Source organism: Thrips palmi, unplaced genomic scaffold (genome assembly GCF_012932325.1).
Source record: "Thrips palmi isolate BJ-2018 unplaced genomic scaffold, TpBJ-2018v1 HiC_scaffold_16, whole genome shotgun sequence".
Taxonomy (NCBI): Eukaryota; Metazoa; Arthropoda; class Insecta; order Thysanoptera; family Thripidae; genus Thrips; species Thrips palmi.
The window spans coordinates 4,915,985-4,937,401 of record NW_023144625.1 but is presented as its reverse complement, the minus strand read 5'-3'; the positions used below and the strand labels follow the sequence as shown (position 1 = coordinate 4,937,401).

The window sequence follows — 21,417 nt, the reverse complement described above, 5'->3', positions numbered from 1 at the left end:
AATCCCTCCCCGGTACAGCACCAGCGGCACCGCGCCTAAACACTGACATCCCCTCACGGTCTATCTACACGATGCGCCAGCCACACCGCCTTCCTCGCGAGGCGAAGGAGGAAGGGAGAGGGGCCAAAACTAGACACACGACACCACCAGACAAGTATCATCTGCTTTCAGTAACGTTCGTTGAATGAGATTTTTTACTCTAAGGGCCTTGGTACACCCAAACCTGACCATACTCATCGTATTTCTTTGTTTTAGTATGAAGAAACTACACTGGTGAAACGAAGGCATTAAAATTATGCCCTTTAAGGGTGTAAACGATTTACGCCCTTAAAGGGCACAAATCGTTAACGCCTTTGGGAAGGGCAGTAAAATTTTGCTTCAACTTCCTTTACCACTCTAGAAACTGAAAAGCATGCATGGCACGCTCCCCCAGGGAGTAAACCACAAAGCACGCTCCTTCCTGGAGCGTGCTTGCCAAGCACGCTTCACAATAAAGCCTGCTTGCCAGGCACACTGCGAATGGCAGCATGTGAACCACTAGTTTAGAATGGTTTGATTCAGTGAATTTCGCTACTCCTTTGAATGATTCAAATGATTTGTTTATTTACTGAGAGTAGGGCAAGAGACTTGGTCTGCGTCACTGTACCAAAGCTTCATAACAACGACAGGCTATTTCTGCGATTAAAAAAGACGACATCTCACTAGTGTAAACATGGGACCACTGGTCCAATGTCTATGCTGTACAAACCACATAGGTCACAAGTGCAAACCTACAGGCTTGAAGACATGAATCATCCCAGATTCATTTTGCAGCTACACATAGCTAACCTCATGCTGTAGACAAGGGCACCAAAACTTGTTGCGAAGGAGACGTGCAGAGACGCGCCCCAGCCGAGGCCCAAGCTCGACAGTACACTTCTTCATACTTCCTCCACTTCTGCGGTCATAGCTGTCTTCATATTATAACTTGTCACATCAAAACAACGAAACAAAACGTCGCGAAAATGAGAAGAAATGTCATTTCTCGGCGTCCCGGCGGCCGCGGGTTTGTTGTTTTCGCGGCCGTGTCGTCTGCTGCGATGGCATTTGTTTTCCAGAGGTGCCAACCTACGAAAATACAACTTAAAACAATAGGCACGTTTTCTGAATGATAAATGATAAGTTACCTACCAAAAAATAAAAAGTCTGCGTCGGAAATTGAGCTCAAAATTTTCTTTTAAGTATTGGGTGATTTAGCCGGGAGCTAAGATCGCGGGTCTGGTAGTTCTTTTTTGGTCTTGGCGGTATGTAACTGCCCGACGGGTACTTTCGTGTACAGAAGGCTGTGGAGGGTTTAGTGTATTTTAGTGTTGCTTGTTGCTTTGGTTGCCAGAAACTTGAAAGCGTCTGTCTGGACACTGGATTGTACAAAGAGATTTGGATTCGTTTGGTTTGGTACTACCTAAAACATCTGAGATGGAAGGTACTATGGCTGAGACTCCTTATTGTTTACAAATTTTTGTCATTTAGCGGTTTAACCTGAATTTTTCATGTGTTCCAGCCGAAGTCAGAGCTAGTGTTCGGCTTCAAGAGGCAGCAGCCGATTTACTTATGAAAATCAAGCACACTTGTAGATCTACTCAAAAGGCTGTCGATTGTCTTGTTGACGGTGTTAATGGTGTTTTGAAAATCTACCTTGAAGTTGTAAAAGTAACTATTGAACAGTAGTGTTTCGTGAAGCCAGTTTATGCCTGTTTGTTTACACTTTTTTTTTCTTTTTAGGATCTGCTTCACAGGGAACTGTCTTGTATGGAAGGATACATTTCTCTCCGTAACATTACCTCCACTATTGATTCATTTCAGGATCAGTCAATCTTTGAAGGGTTAAGTACTTGTGCTGAAGTTGATTCTTATTTAAGAGAAACAAGTGGTGGTGAAGAAGTCATTTTGGAGCAGTCTGTGATCAAATATAAGATGGTCATGAGAAAAGGCCAACCAGTAAGAGTCCCAGCTGTATTTGGCTATTTTGTAAAATTCTTGCCCCAGCTGGAACAACTATTGAACTGCCCAGACATACTTGAATGTATTGACAATCCGTTGCCAGCTGAAGATGGTGTTTATAGGACTGTGTTAGACGGACTCTTTTACAAGTACCACCCAATTAAGCTCGAACATGGTCCCCAAACACTTGCTTTCTTAATGCACGTGGATGATGCTGAAATCTGTGACTCACTCAAGTCAGCAGCCAACAAACACAGTTTTCGGCTGATGTACTGGATGCTGGGTAACATTCATCCAAGCAAGCGTTCAGTATTAAAAGCTGTTAATCTACTAGCCATTGCTAATGCTAAAGTGGCAAAAAAGTATGGCAACAACTTCTTGTTAGGTGACTTTATTCATGCTATGAAATTGTTAGGCACTGAAGGTGTGGAATTTATTATCAATGGTAAACCAAGAAGATTTTATGGACTGTTGTTGTGTGCATGTTGTGACAATCCAGCAGCTGCAAATCTGGGTGGTTTCAAAGAAACCCATTCTGCAACTCACCCATGTCGGAATTGCATGGTTACTTCTTCTAAAATGTGTGATAGTTTCAAAGAGTCTATTCCCCTTCTGAGGAAGTTAGAAGATTATCAGAAACAATTGAAGCAGCTTATGGCTTTGAAAGGCAACAATGAAGTAGTTGATCAACCTGAGATTATTCATATTTATTCCCAACGAGGAGAAGAAGATTTAGAAGATGATGCCAATGGTGAGGATGTGCTTGAGGAGACAGACTTTAAAACTGCATCCAAAAATTTTGGAATCAATGGACCTAGCATACTATCTGAGGCCCCTTTTTTTGACTGTACTAAGTGTCTTCCGCAAGATCTGATGCATGTGGCCAATGAAGGTAATAGTATTGATTTCTTTATTTAGCTTGTAAAAGAGCGGTTTGCATTTCTAATTGGTCATTACTTACAGGTATTGTGGAAAATGTTTGCCGCCTGATTTTAAAGGATCTGTGTTTGCCTCCTGCTCCCAGACGCAAACCAATAATGGCGTTACAAGATCTGAACGAAACCATTCAAAAATTGTGTGACTTTGGTCATTTGAATGTCAGCAGGCCAGCAATAATCGAGAAAGGTCATATTACAGGTAGTAAACTTAAACAGAGCGCTTCACAGATGATGGTCTTGATGAGAGTTCTGCCTTTTATTGTTTATGGAAGACTCCCTGATGCAAAGCTGAATCTTGTTTTAAAGCTGAACCAGCTAATGGATGCTCTTCTGGCCTTTGAGTTTAATGAACCTGAAGTCAACTCATTAGAACCTATGATTGTGGACTTTGGCACCAAAATGAAAGAAGAATACCCAAAGCAAAGGACTTTGAAATTGCATAGTTTGTCTCATTTAAAAACCCAAACTAAGATGTTTGGGCCTCTTCGTCAGCAGACAAATTTCTGTTTTGAACGTATGCATGCCGAATTTACCAGCATTTTTCCAATCGTGAAGTCTATGAAGAACGCTCCTGTGACTGCAGCCACAAGACACTTGTGTAAGAGAAATTATGAAATTAAACAAGGCAAAGAGACTGGAAATTACTTATGTAGTAGGGATAAAATTGTAAGTCCTGAAGATGTGCCAGTTTCATCTTTGCCTGAAATGGCAAACATTCTCTCCAAGATTCCGAATCTTCTAGAAACTAGTTTGATATCAAGAGCGAAGGCCATTGAACGTAGAGGCAGCACGTGGGGAGAAGGTGTTTGTATTTTGGTTGACAAAGAGAACAATCTCTTCGGAAGAATTTCTAATGTTTATGTGTTGGAAGATAATGACATCTTAATCACATACAATCTTCTAATGACAAATTGGATCTCACAATACAATGCATTTGAAATTAAGCAATGCAGTCAAGAGAACTGTGTCATAAAATTATCTGAACTTCAGTACAAGTTTCCAATGTTAAGGTTTAGTTTTGGACTCCAGAGAGGCCTCAAAGCTTATATTTTACCTCAGAAACCCTTTGACAATTACTGCTAAATTGAAAGGTAAAGCAACTTCCATTTTCCTATCTTTTCTTCTCATTGTGTGAATGCTTCTGTATGTTTCCACCTCCATGTACTTTGGTTACATTTTGTGATGTGAATGGGTAAATTTTTGTACAGCTTTTTAATATAACATCTCTATTTCATTATAGGTAATCTCTCCAACTTGTTTATATATTGACATAAGAATGGAACACAACATAGCTTAGACAGACTAAATCTGCCATAAAAATTATAATAACAAACAAAAAGTATCACAGACTCAGCAATTCTGCAACTCAATGGCAAATGACTTAAAAATATTTGAATTCTTTGTTTAACATAGTAAGCTGCTACTGAGCGAGATATTACAACAATGTCAACTTAATGGTATGAATAATTTGGAAAGTCCCAGTCCAGCTGGTGCTTGTTAAATGTAAGTAAGGTTATTGTTTATAAAATATTGATTCTGGAAAAGAAAACATTAATTATCAATTTTGTTTCTGTTCTCTTATATTTTGCAGATGTGCCTGAAATTCACTTACATGTTTTCTTGGAGATCCTCTTAACAGCAGCAAAGAATTTCTTAAAGAAATTCCTCACACATGAATCAATTTGCTTCTTTTCTCCATGTAAAATATATTCTAAAGCCCTTAGCTGCTTCTTGTATTGCTCTGGATAAGCTACTTGATACACCAAGTAACTAGCTATGAGAAGAGCAGTGCATTGAAATGCTGTTGGCTCCTTGTGGGAGAATAAATAACCCCCATCAAACACCACTGATGCACTTTTAATATCTTTGTCGGTTACTGCCACAACAAGTGCTGGTGCCTGCGTCTGAGGTATGTCATTTAGAGGAGCAGCAGAGTTGTTATGTGCCTGTGTGTAAAGGTAAACTATTAGTGCTACAGTATTATTTAATTTTATTTTATTCTGCTATCATTTCTAACTTGATCTTAAATTGCAATGGTTTTTTCTTTTTGTTTAAGGTATCTGTGAATACTTACGTCCCATAACTGTACACAAGGAAAATCATTACGATTGTCATCCCTGAAGTATTCATTGATAGAAATGACTAACTTAATCTTTTGAAGCTCATCTTTGGGCTCTTCAAGAGATAAGATCATGCTCAGTGGTTTTACACTGTCATTGAAATTTTGCTCGATTAAAGTTAGTGACAAAGGAACCCTCGTGGAGTAATCAAACAGGAGCTGCAGCAGAGGAAGGTTCAACATAAATTATTACTTGCAAGGTGGGGTTTTTCTTTGGTTGATAGTGCTAGTGTGATATCATTGTCATTTTCTTACCATTTCAGTATTTTTCAGGAAGGGGTATGTCTCCATCATTTCTGTTGCTGAATGGCAGCGGGCATATTCTGCTCTTAGAAGTGGGCTAATCTGGATTGCATTCTGGACTGTAGCCTTGTTCATCACTGGCTGCCTTAAAATGTCATCAGCTTCTTCTGCTGTCAGCACCCTGAAAATAAACAAAGCCCTAGGTGAAATTTTTGTAAATTTTCAATTTGAATTTTTTTTTTCTGACTAGTATCAACTAACCGAGGGCCATCCACCAATTCTTCTTCAGTGTCTGTTTCATCTGCCTCTTGTGCAGCCCTTTTTGCAAGTAATCTTGGCAGTTTGTTTAGTTTGTAATTTCGAAGATTACGATTGCTGTCACTGAGCCTCTTAATAAGAAGTTTCTGTGAACAGGAAAGATGAAAAGTTATTACAGTCCTCTTATACTTATTACCTTAAACAGATAATACTTGCCTTGTACAAATAGATGTTTGGAGCCTTCATTGAAATTAGCCTATTAACCACTTGGCTGCGCAGGATATTGTGCTCTTTCCTTGTACAATACAGCCCTTTGGTAACGCTCAGAATGTGGGACTGGAGAAAACTGTTCATTCTTCGAGTATGGTTCTGCTTGATGTAAACTAAACCCTTGTTAATGCTCTCAATCAGCAGTTGAGGAAAAGGTGGTAGAACAGTATATATGGTAATTCTTTCCCCAATCAATCTTCTTCTCTGTATCAATTTAAGCGTTTATTAGTATTTCAAGTTGTAATGGACAACAGGCATTGAACATATGCAGGCTTACTTACTTTATTTGGCTTCCTCCTTTTAACTGTAGAAGCCTTTAAACAAATAATTTAACTTTGTTAATTTTTTAATGTATGATATTCAATGATTATACTTGAACTTCAGAGAATATTACCTTTGCAGTATCTTGTTGCTGCTTATCTGAACCTTGGATTTCTTGTGCATTTCCACAGACTGGGGACATTGGCAAAGAGAGAACGCTATCCTGAGTATCACCCGAACTACCTGCTTGTGCGTTTCTAGAGGCTGAAGGTGGAGTTGTAGGTGTAGAGAGAAGGTTTTCCAGTGGGCCATCTTTGCCACAATCAGTGAAATACAAAAACAAAATATAAGTGAAATTTGTATAGTAATAAATACTTCAATGAAAAACATGTCAATTAACACATTAGAACTTAAATAAATGTCTTTTAGGATTTTAAAATGTATATTGTATAAAGCCATTTGCTGTTATTACCTTCAGATGTATCATCTGTTATCTTTTTTGATTTAACGGCTCTAGGTAGTGAGACTCTCCTGCAATTCTCCTTGTCAGCTGTACCTGCTGGCAAATCATAAAACCATTACATAATTAGGTATTGTGTATCATCTCATATTGTCGAATGTTTTAGCAGCACCACTCACCTTTCCTTTTTGTGTTTTTTCGGGTTCTCAGTTTTGGAACTGGATCTACAGAGTGAAAATACATTTAATAAATACATTAGTTTTTAATTTCAATTATTAAAATTAAATTCTTTACTGTTGGAAAAAGTATGCTTACCTGCAATATTGAGAATTTCTTGCAGTCTCAGTCGGTTGGAGTTGAGGGCGGCAATACTTTCATTCTCATACCTGTCATCCTTCTCCGAATCAGATGACGATGAAACCTCATTAATGACCCTGTAATTCCATAAGAGCATACTTGTCATGGCAATAATCTGTAGAAAGCAGTCCATGTCACAAGGTCATATTTGTACTTCATTATTAGCAGCACTGAAGAGTCATGACTTTATTTACCTCTGAGACTTTGGTTTGGGTCTTGCAGTTGTACTTCCATGCTGGGATTTCTTTGTCATTAGCGGCATTGTAGCTTTACTTGTGCTTGGTGTACTTTCCTCTTGGTTTTGTCCCTGTGGAAGTTTCTTTGTGGTTGAGAAACTATTGAATCTGCTGTGTATGGTGTGGACTCCTATCTGGCTTAAGAACTCTCTATCTGAGTTACTGAAATAAGACATAGCTGTTAGTAATTCATCTCTACAATACTATGCTCATAGGAACTGAAGGAAGGATTTCCTTACCTGCTTGTGCAGGGTAATTCTGTCCGTGTGAAATGGTAATAATTTGTATTAAATCAAATGTTTATTGCAATTCCTGATAAATAATTAAAAAAATGAAATTTACCTGTTTGAGTTTGAGATCCAGAGACAATGGGCGTCTGGTCCACTGTCACCACATCAGACGAATCCTACATTGACAGACAACAAGGAAAGGTACAAAATCTCTCATTTCACGAAATTGAACCCAAGAACTGCTCACCTCGTACTTACCAAATCGAAGGCCGCGAAGAAAACCTTCACCACTAACCCGTCTTCTAAAGTGTCCCATGGCTCAACTTCCAAGTCCATGCTAAGGCGCGAGTTGAAGGTCTTGAAGGTCGGGTAGTGGGTCTGGCACCTTCGAAGCAGCACAGGGTCCCGGGAGCACAACTTTTCAAACTCCTCCCGAAGCGTACTCTCCTCTGCTGTGTCCAGCCTCAACAATTTCACCCGCCCCTCAAATTGCAACACTACTTCAATCATTTTCACCGCTAAGCCGCTGATCCGTAATTCTTCCACTTTCCAACGAGTTGGCGCCTCAACGGATTCAGCTGGTTCCCAGTGTAAGCGCAACAGAAAAGTAACACCAACCCACAAAGCGAAGAAAGAAAATGAGCCCGACAGCGAACCTAGCTCCCGGCTAAATCACCCAATACTTAAAAGAAAATTTTGAGCTCAATTTCCGACGCAGACTTTTTATTTTTTGGTAGGTAACTTATCATTTATCATTCAGAAAACGTGCCTATTGTTTTAAGTTGTATTTTCGTAGGTTGGCACCTCTGGAAAACAAATGCCATCGCAGCAGACGACACGGCCGCGAAAACAACAAACCCGCGGCCGCCGGGACGCCGAGAAATGACATTTCTTCTCATTTTCGCGACGTTTTGTTTCGTTGTTTTGATGTGACAAGTTATAATATGAAGACAGCTATGACCGCAGAAGTGGAGGAAGTATGAAGAAGTGTACTGTCGAGCTTGGGCCTCGGCTGGGGCGCGTCTCTGCACGTCTCCTTCGCAACAAGTTTTGGTGCCCTTGTCTACAGCATGAGGTTAGCTATGTGTAGCTGCAAAATGAATCTGGGATGATTCATGTCTTCAAGCCTGTAGGTTTGCACTTGTGACCTATGTGGTTTGTACAGCATAGACATTGGACCAGTGGTCCCATGTTTACACTAGTGAGATGTCGTCTTTTTTAATCGCAGAAATAGCCTGTCGTTGTTATGAAGCTTTGGTACAGTGACGCAGACCAAGTCTCTTGCCCTACTCTCAGTAAATAAACAAACCATTTGAATCATTCAAAGGAGTAGCGAAATTCACTGAATCAAACCATTCTAAACTAGTGGTTCACATGCTGCCATTCGCAGTGTGCCTGGCAAGCAGGCTTTATTGTGAAGCGTGCTTGGCAAGCACGCTCCAGGAAGGAGCGTGCTTTGTGGTTTACTCCCTGGGGGAGCGTGCCATGCATGCTTTTCATTTTCTAGAGCATTTACGCTCTTCCCAAGGGCATAAAACGATTTCTGCCCTTGGGAAGGGCGTAAAAGAGTGTCTATGCCTCAAAGGGCGTAATAGAGGACTTCAAAGAAGCTGTGGCCCGGAAGATGAACAAAAACGGAAGTAAGAAATTAAAGTATCTATGAGAAATATACGCTGCGCATGAGGGTCCTCAGCGTATATTTCTCCTGGAAACTGCAATTTCTTACTTCCGTTTTTGTTCTTCTTCTTCCGGGCCAGAGCTTCTTTGGAGTACTCTATTTTTGTGCCTTTGTTTTACCAGTTTAATTTGTTATTGAGAACCGCAAAACCGAACGTGTTCTCCTTTGTCCAATGCAATCGCGCATTCTGCTTCCAGGTCTACCACCCCAACGAGTGCCTGGATGTCTTGGAACTGAGCGAAAGGGAGGAACATTGCCAGGAACTGGATGACGTGCTCAAGGACGCCGGCCCGCGAAAGGTAAGGGAAGGTGGGGCACCCTGGTACAGGGCTACCATGTGACATTGTCTTTTCCTCTCAGGGCTTGCTATCCAACAGCGGTAAGAAGGCTCAAAGGAAGGTATCATGAAGGGGCATCGACGTGCAATAGGTCGTGACTCTCCTTCGAAAATGGTAGCGATCAGAATTTAAAACTCTTGGAACAGCTCATTGGAAATTTTTTCCATTTCACGCCGCGCCCGCTTTTTACCGTTGAAATACATTTTTAGGACATATACCTTGCAGGATGTTCTTCTTTGCTATTTCAAGCGCGAAATATGAGCAACTTAACTGATCCAGGAAGCGGAAGAAGGGAATAATTTGACTTATCTCCAAATTGAGTTTTTATCTTGAGATTGTGCCTCAGGATGGTTTGCATCATTACACCAAATTTTTTGACCCTATTCCTAACAGTTTAGGGGGGAACCCTGGTGAAAAAATCGCCAAAATTCCAAAAAATAGTATTTTCAAAGTTCATAGATAAAAATGTGCATAGTAGGTTTCAAATTCAACAGGTTGAACACCTTTAAGCTAAGTGGGTAGTTTCTTTATCATTTGGAAGGAAATAACATTGAGATCAGTTGTCGTTGGCTTCTACGCTCAACTTCACAGCTTTGCTCAGTCGACAAAAAATTTTGTCGTAGAAAGACTTCCTGCGTTCCTGGTTAACACCTACATGAGTCGTCTTGCATGGACTCTATTCATTGATGACTTGTCCACTTGTCGACAAATTTTAGTGACAGAATCTTGATATCAGCCCTACTTTTTTTTTTAAACACACCTTTAAGTTTGAAAAAAGGGAAAAAAATCACTTTTTTTTAAATGTTGAAACTTGAAAACTCATATCTTAGGACAAAAGTTGAATTTGAAAATTCCGTCACTAAAATCTCTTCTATACATCTTCAGGATAACCCAAAAAAATTTTCAAGACTTTCCGTCCCAATGAAAGATGCAGGATGATTTTTCCCCAACGCTCCAAAAAACACTAAAAAGCCACTTTTCTCAGAGACCGTTCAACATTTAGGATAGAATTTTGTTTTAGAATTTAAGAGAAAATCCACATGAAAAATGGATATAACTCAACTTGACCCCTTTTACGGTCCAAATTTAATCGGAAAATGGAGCTAACTCAACTGAAGTCCGCATAACTCCATTGCACAAAATGCCAAAAGGAGATAACTTCACTTGTGTCTTTATGAATGTGACGTTAAAAGAATCAACTCAACTTAACTCCTCACCCACTAGTTGGAAAAAAGAGGTAACTCCAAAAATGTGCCAGAGAAATACAGACTACGCAGACCTCAGCTCTACTTGAATTGTCTCCAAATTCCGCCTTGTTTAGGAGAACTAAGTAAACATGGTTCCGTAGTCCATTCCAACGTAAAGATTTAAATCACAAAAATCGTCTACAGAGTGATGCTACACTTTCAAAAAAATTTCACAGTTCTTTCATAGGCTTTCTTGACAAAATTGCAATTGCATCATTCATCTGATTAGATTAAGTTTACCCTGCAAACAGTTTTTTGTGTCTCCTGAAAATTGATGAGAATTGAGTTATCCCCTTCTTCCGCTTCATGGATCAACTTAAAGGATTGAAACCCCTGTATCTGAAATGTTTCATGCACATTCCCAAATTAAAAATAGTTGAAATCACTGTTTTTGTCCATTTTTTCACTTGGGTCGTCCATTAAAAGCGTTCAAGGTACCAGAAAATGTACTTCAAAGTTAAGTTAGAATCAAACCTAAATTTATCCAGTTAAGTCTAAATTTTACGTTCCTCCGCGCGGGTTAAAACCTTACTGCTTGCATTACAGTTCTCTCTCCGTTGTTTGGAGACAGTGGAATAGCTGTACTCTTGGACAACTGAGCCGAAAATCTATCTGAACCCCCTTCCGGCTTTGCAGGTGAGGCGGCTGGTCGGAGTGGACTGCGCCAAGCGACCCAACTGGTGCCAGGCGCTGTTGCAGCGCGTGGCCCCTCACGTGGAGTTGCTTAGGGTCAGCGGCGCTCTCCGCAGACACTTAAAAGTGATTCAGCAAATGCCTTCACTACGCTACTTGTATGTCCATGCTGAAGATATAGCCGTGGAGGATGCCCCGGCACTGCCTCTGCAATTGGTGGACTTGAAAGTGGTGAACGTCTCGGAGCAACACCTGCTGTCGGTGCAGCGCATGCCCAACCTGCGCAAGCTCGCCTTGGATTGGGATGAAGATCCGTTGGACGTGACGTTCCCCCCGCTGCCGGAGGGTCACCGCGGCCTGGAGTGGCTCTGGGTGGCTCTACATCCGGTGTCCACAGTGCTGTCGCTGGCCAAGGCCCACGCCGCCACGCTGCAGGAACTGCGAATTTTGTGCGCGTCCGAAGGGGACTCGGAGTGGCACTTCGAGGACCTGGCGGAGGGGCTGCACCAGTGCGGGCTGGTGGCGTTGAGACGCGTCGTGCTGCTGCGTGCTGGAGCTCCAGGCTACCCCGACGAAAAGCTGCCCCACACCAAGGACACGTGTACGAAGCAGAAGAATGCTATCTGGGACGAACTGGTGGTGGCCAACACGATGCAGACCGTCAAGGTCCTATGCGGCGAGTGCGACGAGTGTCCGGACTTCCCTGCGTTAGGGGAGTTCGACTGGATCGACCAGTAACTGGGAAGATGAGTGGAGGGGATTGTCCACCTTGGGATTTCTGGAGATTGTCGGTCTGTTTTTAAGATTGTTCTCTTTTTTTGTGGTGACCCGGATCTGTTTTCAACTACGAACCACAATATCTGCTTCATCACCACATAGAGTTGTAATTAGCGGACATTTGTATCGAGAAACAACAATAAAGAATTGAGTGCAATGTTGCTTGATTCCTCTGGCATTCCACAATCTGCTCCATTTATCAGAAATATACCGTTCATGTAAATTTTGCGAGAATGTCTGAACCATGTCTTAAATCCTAATCAAAATTCACGCACCTCTGAAAGCTGACATTCTCAAAACTTGTTCTGATATTAATGGGCTGAGTTCTACGGAATGTCTGAATAAATTTCCAGGATTCAGAGGCGTGCGAATTTTGATCAGAATTTTGGACAAGTTTCTGACATTCTGTCAATTTCCACGGTAGAACACAGCACCGTGTTGCGGCTATTAAACGATTGATCGTGAAAACGTTCTACTTTGAACGACCAAGACCGACTCAACGATTTATTTAGTCAAGCTCTGGGAGATCTTTCTTCGCACTTAAATACTTTTGAAAGCGTTTCGTGTTGTTAATGTGGCAATGCCCTTTGATCCTTGGTTACTCTGAAAAACCAAACGTGGTCTAGACCACACCAGTTGCGCCTTCGACCAAGTTTGGTTTTTCAGTGAACTTTCCGATCAATGCCCCCTTTATTTGTTGCAAGAGTGCAAAAGCATCAGATCTCAAATCAATGCCTTTCTAAAGTGCATTAAAAATAGACGCCCTGAAAGATTTTGATGCCCAAAAGGGCGTAAATTGTACGTCCTTGCGTTCCCAGTGAACCCAGGAGCAGTTCAAACACTGAAATTCGAAGGGCGAGACATCTGACCGATTTTCGGTGATACAAAAAGCATGACCGAAAAACGGTCATACTTAAATCAGGGGGCGGCAACGGCCTAGGAGGCGCGTGAAGCCATGCGCGAGTAAGGTGCAGGGGTTACTTATTTTGCTTCGATTGTAAGATCTAGACCGTTGATTGCAAAACGCTTTGCACAGATCGAAAAGCCACAAAATTTGGGGTGCATTAGGCCTAGTAGACTGCCCGATACTTCTAATTCAACCGAACACAAGGGCGAAATCATTTACATCAACATGGCGCATTCGAGTTTTTTCCTAAATTTTATGATTTTTGTGTTTTTCGGTGTTTTTACTGCACCTTAATATTAGGTAAGGGAGGAGTTTCGAGAAGGGCAATTAGCCTAATGCACCCTAAATTTCAAGCCCTTTCTATCGGTGCAAAGTGTTTTGAAAAACACTGTCTAGTTTTCATAATCTCGAACAAGTGCGCAACCTCTGCACTGACGGCGCGAGCATCGCTTCACGCTCTCGCTAGGCCGTTGCTACCCCCTGCTTAAATTTATGACCAAAAAAAGGTGAGACATCAGCGAGACTGGCTATTGTTTAGCTTGGGGATATATCAGCCTTTACCTGTGATACACTATAAAGTATGACCGTTTTTCGGTAATACATGGAAGTATGACCTTTTTTCGGTCTTACATTTCAGTATGACCCTTTTTCGGTCGTACATTTAAGTAATACCGTTACAGCGGTCAGAAGTCTCACCTTTCTATTTTCAGTGAAGGAATTGGTTGAAGTCGGTCGGTCGGCGTGCCTTGGCCCTGGCGACGCACGTCAGTGTCAACAGAAGTTGGGAGAGGAAGACGTGCCTGCGGACAGTTGGCGCGGCAAACACGGCCGCGTGGCGAGTGCGTGGCACTCATCGATAACATCTTTTCCGGCTGGGCCTGCTGCGGGAGCCTCCTCGACGTCCGGTGGGAAGTCCCATGGCGCTCGGCCTCCTCGCGCTGGCGTGCGGCGCGGGCGCGCTGCTGCGGCCGCCGGCCGACCTGCACTGGTAGAGCAAAGGCGTTCAAAGTATAGCGCCCTCCACTCTCATCCCAGCACTCTAAATGTTGTACGGTGAAGATTCTTCATATTATGGTGGAAATGTTGCATAATATGGTGGTGCAGCTGACTTTATAACATACCATTGTGCACTGCGCCTTTTCGATATTTTGAAGAATTTTGTTTATATTATGGAGAAAATCTCCACCACAATATGGTGGCGCAGCCTTTCATCGTAAGACATTTACTGTGAGGAAACGTCACGTTGAAACGAATGTGACAGAATGTCACGCTCCTTTGAGCATGGTGTCATATTCGTTTCAACGTGATGTCAAGTTCCTGGAGTGAGAATGTCAGTCTTTAACGACCTTCAAGGGTGCAATGACGCCTTTGGAAGGCCATTACAGTTTTGCCGTGCAGCCCTGTACCAATGCACGCCCTCGCAAGGGCACAAACCGCGCTACTCCGCCCTGCAAATCCAAATACGGGGCAGTCTGATACTTTCTTGCGTGAACCAAAGTGACCACGCTTTGAAGTGAGAGCCACGTTTTTCCCACACTTGTAGTTGTAAGACACCGTTGATCTCACGCTTGCTACCTTCGGTTCTCTAGTTCAATGCCACACGGGCTCCACGTTTGCTAGTGTAAGACAAACCGTGGGGTGATGATTTTGTTGTCACCCAATGTTGGGCAACAATGTTGCATCACCCATTTGAGGGGTGGTGACTCATTCATTGTCGCGTCTAGAATTTTGGCCACCTTAACCGGTCTTCTGGTCCACTGCGCGATCACGCCTAGTTAGGGTCAGTTGGGGTTCATTGGACACGGGGTAAAAATGGGACAGCTGGTTCTTAGTCAAGATTCGACGTTTTAGAACTCATGCATATCAAACGTTACTTTCAAACTAAAAGCATCACACTAGGTATGGCATGAGTTCAAAAATGTCAAATCTTGACCAAGAATCAGCAGTCCTATTTGACATGTGACAGCTCTTCAAATCGAAGAGCGTACATTGTATGCTCTAACTGGAGCATGCCTGCAAGCACGCTCCAGCTAGCGTATGCCTGCCAAGCATGCACTTACTGGTGCATATGCCATGTACACGCTTCCTGATGCAGGCAACTCCCCATCCCCTATGCACTAGATGCATGCTTCAGTTAGCGTGCATGGCATGTATGCTCTAGGAAGTGCATGCTTATGCTTGGCAGGCATGCTCCAGTTAGAGCATACCATGTACACTCTTCGATTTGTAGAGCAGGCATGCTCTAGTTACAGCATACAATGTGCGCTCTTCGATTTGTAGAGAGAACTTCAGGGAACTTCACTTCGTATCTTTAGGGAATTCCGCGACGCTGTCATGTGCGAATGACACACATTTTCACCCCGTGTCCCACTATGTCCCCAACTGATCGACCCTACGGCATAGTTTTCCATGCCTTTGGCCTTCCAGTGCGGACACGCCCCCCGAGGCGCTGTGCGCGCTGTCCCTGGTGCCGGCCCTGCTCCGCCTCAGCCCGCAGCCCCGCCTGTTCGTGGTCGGGGCCGCCCCGTGGCTCGGCGCGTTCCTCGGCCGCCTGGCCGGCGAGGGCGTGGCCGACGTCACGCTGCTCAGCCGCTTCGACCACGACCTGTCGCCGCGCATGACCCAGGCCGACGCTCTGGTCATGGTGAGGCCCCGCGCACGGCGCAAACAGTGCCTAGGATGGGTTGGATGCACGGTGGTTGGATGGGAGAAATTATTACCGTAAACTGGGGTAATTTGAGACGATTTTGGGGCAATTTGAGACAAATTTCATAGATAAACTCTGTTTGGTTACTTGAAAGGAATGCACGTACCCTTTTCGCACCTTTCTTGATATCATTTTTGACGTGAGGTTAAACTGAGCAGAATAATAAAACACAGTTTCATGGTGCTGGAATAATAATTGTTAAGGATCAAGGAAGTTAACGGTTTCCGTGGGCTCCGTAACTACGGAGGAAAAAAGACATTGACAATTCCTTCGTATTGTGAAGAAATGCCTCTGAATACGTTGTATTTTTTTCTCCATCATACGAAGCAATTCTTCCTAAATTTTACAACGCCCATGCTTCGTAGACTTTTCTCTGTAAAGATTGAGCATGTGTCTCAAACCAACACTGGTAAAACCGGAGCGTAGTTGTATGCTTGATTCAAGCATACAACTACGCCTGAAGACTTTATGCTTGACGTCAAGCGTAGAGAAGAAATCCTCCCATGCATTTTGATAGGCGGGAGAGGGGCAAATTGGAGAACTTTGCTTGAAGCCGAGCGTAGTTCTACTACGCGTGAGGAAAGGTGTAAAAGAACGCTTGAGTTCTACCAGTGAAACCACCCTAAAAGTGTCCCCAGTTTACGGTTGCAACTTTTTAAGGCAACTTTGGTACATCATCGTACCACCTGCCGCAGGCGGTGGCGAACACCACTTCCGCACTCCTGGACACCATTCCTCCAATATCAGTCCCGTACACGACGCGCACCCTGCTGTGGGCCGGCCTGCACGCGGGGCCTGCGAGCGAGGCGGCCCAGACCGTGCGCGATCTGTGCCTGTTCAACGCGGCCCTCGCGCTCACCGCCCCCAACGGCAGCACCGTCCTCTACCGCCACGCCTGCAACTGCGGGGAAGGCTCGTGGCGCATCGCCGAGGACAATCGCTGGGACCCCCAGCGCGGCTGGCGGCACGCACAAGGTAAATCCGGGTCTTGGAATTCTCAGGAATATCAGTCAATTCTCCGGAATATCGGCCAATTCTCATGAATATCGATCAATCCTCAGGAATATCGATCGATCTGCATGAATATCGGTATACTCTACAAATCAAAGAGTGTACATAGTATGCTCTAACTGGAGCATGCCTGCAAGCACGCTCTAGCTAGCGCATGCCTGCCAAGCATGCAAACTAGTGCATACATGCCATGTACACGCTTCCTGGTGCAGAAAACTCCCTATCCCTTATGCAGTATGCAGTAAATGTATGCTTCAGTTAGCGTGTACATGGCATGTATGCACTAGTTAGTGCATGCTTGGCAGGCATGCGCTAGCTAGAGCGTGCTTGCAGGCTTGCTCCAGTTAGAGCGTACCATGTACACTCTTTGATTTGTAGAGTATTCTCAGGGATATCGTCCGATGCCCTGGAATATCGGGCAATTTTTAGGGATACCGGTCAATTCGCAGGAAGATCTACAGGAATTTTCTGAAATATTGGTCATTCCCAGGAGTATCGGTCAATTCTCTGGAAGATATTCTGGTTGGAATTCCCAGGAATATCGGTCAATTCCCAGAAGAACCTTCTGGGATTCCCAGGAATATCGGTCAATTTCCAGGAGATGGTTTTGCCGTGCAGGGAGCATCTTCCCTCCACCGTGCCGGCAGTGGAGGCCACCGAAAGGCGGTGTCCTCGAGGCCTACATTAACCCCTTCCTCCCTTCTCAGGTAAAAGTGGGTTAAATCCGGTTAAATCACGGAAAAGCTACAAGATCTAATGTTCCGAAGAAAATTGGTTTAAGACCTGGAAAAATTTGCCCGAAAAAAGATAGAAACTAAATGGAGTCTCCATGAACATGATTATATTGTTCTTCTCCATAAAACTTCGGAGCTAATTTCTGACAGCGTTTAAATTAATTTAAAAACTTCGTAGGCCTTTATAAAGTTTAGTCTGGCCCGGGTTCACAGTCTTTGGATTCGTGGGCCGTAAGGATCGAGCGAGAGCTCCACAACTTCGCCAAGTACCACGGCGTGTCGCTGCGAACGCACCGACTCACCCCGATGCAGAGCGACTTGAAGTGGTCCCCCGCGCTGCGGTGCCGGATGGACATCCTGGCCGCAGTGGTGGCGCTCAAGCCCGCCCTGCACTTCTCCTTCTTCGCGTGGGGCTGGCCGCCCTGGTACGCGGTGGTCCCGGCACCCGTTGGACAGCGCCGCGGGCCTCTGTCCACCCTCTCCGAAGACTTCAGGTGAGAGCACTCTCATCGCATCACTGTTAAAACAAGCTAGGGCCCGCCCTTCCGTCGAACCGAGTTGCCAGCTCCGCTCCGCTTCGCTGCGCCGGCAACTCGGTTCGACAGGGGGCCGGCCCAGCTTGGCCTGCCGGCGGCCTTTCCTCGGGCCTTCGGCCCTCGCATCAGACCCAACTTGGCCAGTCGAGGGCCAGGGCCTTCGGCCCGCTCGCATCACACACACCGTGAGCGGGTAAAGCAAAGTTATCGATCTACCATCGTGACTTAGGCCCGCCCTTCTATTCACAATATGCAAAAGTCCTTACACTTTTTACTCCAACTGTCCTAAGAATATGCCCATTTCATTTGTCTCTTCGCCCTCATTCCGAAAATACCCATATTTGCCATGCTACTGCAACTCCTTGCAATAGAGGCACAGCAGGAGCGCAAAACGAGTCCGTCGCACTTTTTCCCATAACTCATGAAGGCGGGCTCCTGGACCCCCCTTCCGACCCCTCGTTGAAGAGGTCTTGCCAAGACCTATCCAAAACTTAAGTAAAAATTTTCAGTCGGTCGACCCCCTCTTTTCAAGATCCTGATGTGACTAATAGACGAAGTCGGGCTCCTGGACCCCCTTTCCGACTCCTCGTTGAAAAGGTCTTGCTCAGACCAATCGAAATCTGCAATAATTTTTTTTAGTCGGTCGACCCCCTTTTTAGAAGATCCTGATCTGGCCAACTTGTAAAAGCGGCCGATGGGGTCGGGACCAGGTCCATTCATCTTGTCTCGTCGCCCCGATTCCAAAAATACCCCTATGTGCCCTGCTAGCACCAATAATGGCGGAAATCCCCCTCCCGCTCATGTAAACCATGATGCACCTGCAGCAGCCCTTGTGCGACCCGGACGGGATTTGCACCACCGGATTATTTGTTTGGACGGTACTCCTGAAGTACCCTCCAAATCTGGTTACTCTAGCTCAACTCCTTCCTTGTACACAGACGCCAACAACAACAACAACAACAACAACAACACAGACACAAAGGCAAATGCACAGGCCCTCCCCCTATTTTTTGAATAGAAGGGCGGGCCAAAAAGTCTGAAAATTCAGACCAATTTTTTCAGACCTAGTGATCTGAATCTGAAATTCAGACTTGAGTCAGAATTTTCAGACAGTTCGTCTTAATTTTACACCTAGTTGTCTGAAAAATGAGTTTTGGACCCAAGAGTCTGAATATTTGGATGGTGCGGTATAAATTTTCGGCGTCGTGGTCTTAAAACAGTCATTTGTAGTAGAAGGTCTGAATTTTCATCCTGCGCAGTCTGAAATTGACGCTTTACGTATTTTCTGATAAAAGGCATGACTGCGTTTCAGGTGCTATGGACCCTGACTTGCTAGAGCAGTAATAGTAAATAAACTTTTGCTCAGCTAAGCGAACGGCCGTCTAGTGTTGAGTTTAAAATCAGCCTGCACTCCGCTGGTAGCTGCAGGATGCGACATGTTTGCCCTGGTTCCGGCCGTTCCGGCCTGGACCGAAGCCCGGGTCACCCGAGCCGAGCCGCTCCGGCGGCGGCCAGCCGAGCCAGGCACACCGAGCCGAGCCGGGGCGTTCGGAAAATCACCGCTGACCGACGTGCCGGCCGAAGCCTACCTGCGCGGGGCGGGGGGAGAGGAGGGGGCCCTTAATCCCTCGGCCACTCGGGATTTCTGGACAGAATGCGTCAGTTTTAGCTTGTCTCCAGAGCAGTGCACATCGCATCCGAATACAAGTCCGCGTCGCGTGTCATCTTGTGACGCTCCGTCGTCAAGCAACGATTTATGTGTTACATCGGCGCTCAGCACAGTGTGTACAGTGCCGTTTTGCCTTCGCCTTTCCGTGCTCCAAAATTGCTTCTGGGTGCGTGCAGTCACCACTCTGAAGCATCCGAAATCCGCGGCCAGCAGGCTGTGAAAGTGGGGTAGCCTTATACTGATATTGCGTCTTCCAAACGAAAGGGACGGGTGATGAGCGAGTGGGTGGCGTTTTGGAAATTTGTCACTCCTCTTTCATCCTCGTCCCCAAAGTATTTTCATCGTGCCGAAAAAGTTTCCACAAATTGTGCATCTGGATCCAACATGCTGCTTTCCAGTGTTTACAGCTGCATCTTCTGAAGTCTTACATTCGAGGACTAGTTTTTTTTGGGAAGCTCTCTCAGCAAAATATCATAGTTAAAGTTTTGAGCAACTTTGGGTGCTACATTTAACAACAAGAGCTGTTTTACAACTGCTCTATTTGGTGCATGCATTCCATGTTTCTCAGCAATTTAAAACATGCATCTCCAAAACATAATATACATCCTGACAAAAGTGGTAATTTTATGACCTGGGCGGCTTAGAATTCAAACCCGTGAGGATTATTCACCTGCCATTAGTCCGAAAATTCAGACTACCTGGTAGTCGTAAAATTCAAAGTACATGCTAGTCTGAAAATTCAGACGACAGGTGGTCCAAAGATTCAGAGTGTCCGGGGGTCTGAAAATTCAGACCACTGGGTTTCAAAATTGACTTCATCCTAAAAAGTCTGAAAATTTCGACTTTTTTTTTAACAGTGTACAAAGAGCGCAACAAAATGTCATGCTCGTTTGAGTGTGAATAACCCAATCTCGTTGAAAATACCTTGGCCTCTAGGCGAATTACCTTTCGAGAGAACGTGCACTGTTAAGAGAAGTCGTTATAATCCCGAACAGTGTGAGCCTCAAGGGTTAGCAGCCTAGGGCCTAGGCCCTAGGGTTTCGAACCTAAGTTTTCAGATACTCAGCGGTCGAGTGTCTAGATGAATTCTACATCTCTTATATTTCGAGACAAAAATAAACTCCTTGTGGTGGCACACCAAATGTGACGGGACATTGTTTCCCTACGAGTTCGGTCATTTTAAGGGGGCAGTAGCGTCATTTGCACGTGTTTTGACGATTTTCGAACCTCCTGTTTAGACGTTAATATAAAGATAAGTATGAATGCCAGAGACGAACGGCAGGCACCATTTGAAAGATAAAAGTTTTTACAACATTTTCAAAAAAAAATATTTTGTTTTAGCATTGAATTAGGATGTTTTGTGTTATATGCAAAAATGGTCTGCAAAATTACATGGTTTCACTGCGCGCACGATTGCAGCCAAAGTTTTTAACTTTTTACCAATCGGTAAAATGCATCTGAAAAAGCATGAAATTGCCCATAAAATGACCCTTGGGTTTTAATATTGGGCCAGAAAAAATGTGGTTCGTTTCCATCTTAAGTTGAAGATGAGCGTTTCAATAGTTTTTCTTGCCCAATATTGAAACCCAAGGGTCATTTTATGGGCAATTTTATGCTTTTTCAGATGCATTTTACCGATTGGTAAAAAGTTAAAAACTTTGGCTGCAATCGTGCGCGCAGTGACACCATGTAATTTTGCAGACCATTTTTGCATAGAACACAAAACATCGTAATTCAATGCTAAAACAAAATATTTTTTTTTGAAAATGTTGTAAAAACTTTTATCTTTCAAATGGTGCCTGCCGTTTGCCTCTGGCATTCATACTTA

General features: G+C 44.1%; 1 protein-coding gene across 1 annotated transcript; it reads left to right on the top strand.

The window, feature by feature from the left end:
- Window positions 1–8,328: 8,328 nt before the first annotated feature.
- On the top strand, window positions 8,329–12,186 carry LOC117642255. Its single transcript, XM_034380245.1, has 3 exons — window positions 8,329–8,427; window positions 9,228–9,329; window positions 11,252–12,186. Exons 1-3 carry the CDS (start codon window positions 8,332–8,334, stop codon window positions 11,984–11,986), a joined length of 933 nt encoding a protein of 310 aa, XP_034236136.1. The 5' UTR covers window positions 8,329–8,331; the 3' UTR covers window positions 11,987–12,186.
- Window positions 12,187–21,417: the final 9,231 nt, after the last annotated feature.

Excerpts from the sequence above, each read along its gene's own strand:
- LOC117642255 (XM_034380245.1), top strand. The coding sequence starts at position 8,332 with ATGAAGAAGTGTACTGTCGAGCTTGGGCCTCGGCTGGGGCGCGTCTCT. Across the intron at positions 8,428-9,227 it reads GCCCTTGTCTACAGCATGAG|GTCTACCACCCCAACGAGTG; the intron begins GTTAGCTATGTG and ends TTCTGCTTCCAG. Across the intron at positions 9,330-11,251 it reads AGGACGCCGGCCCGCGAAAG|GTGAGGCGGCTGGTCGGAGT; the intron begins GTAAGGGAAGGT and ends CCGGCTTTGCAG.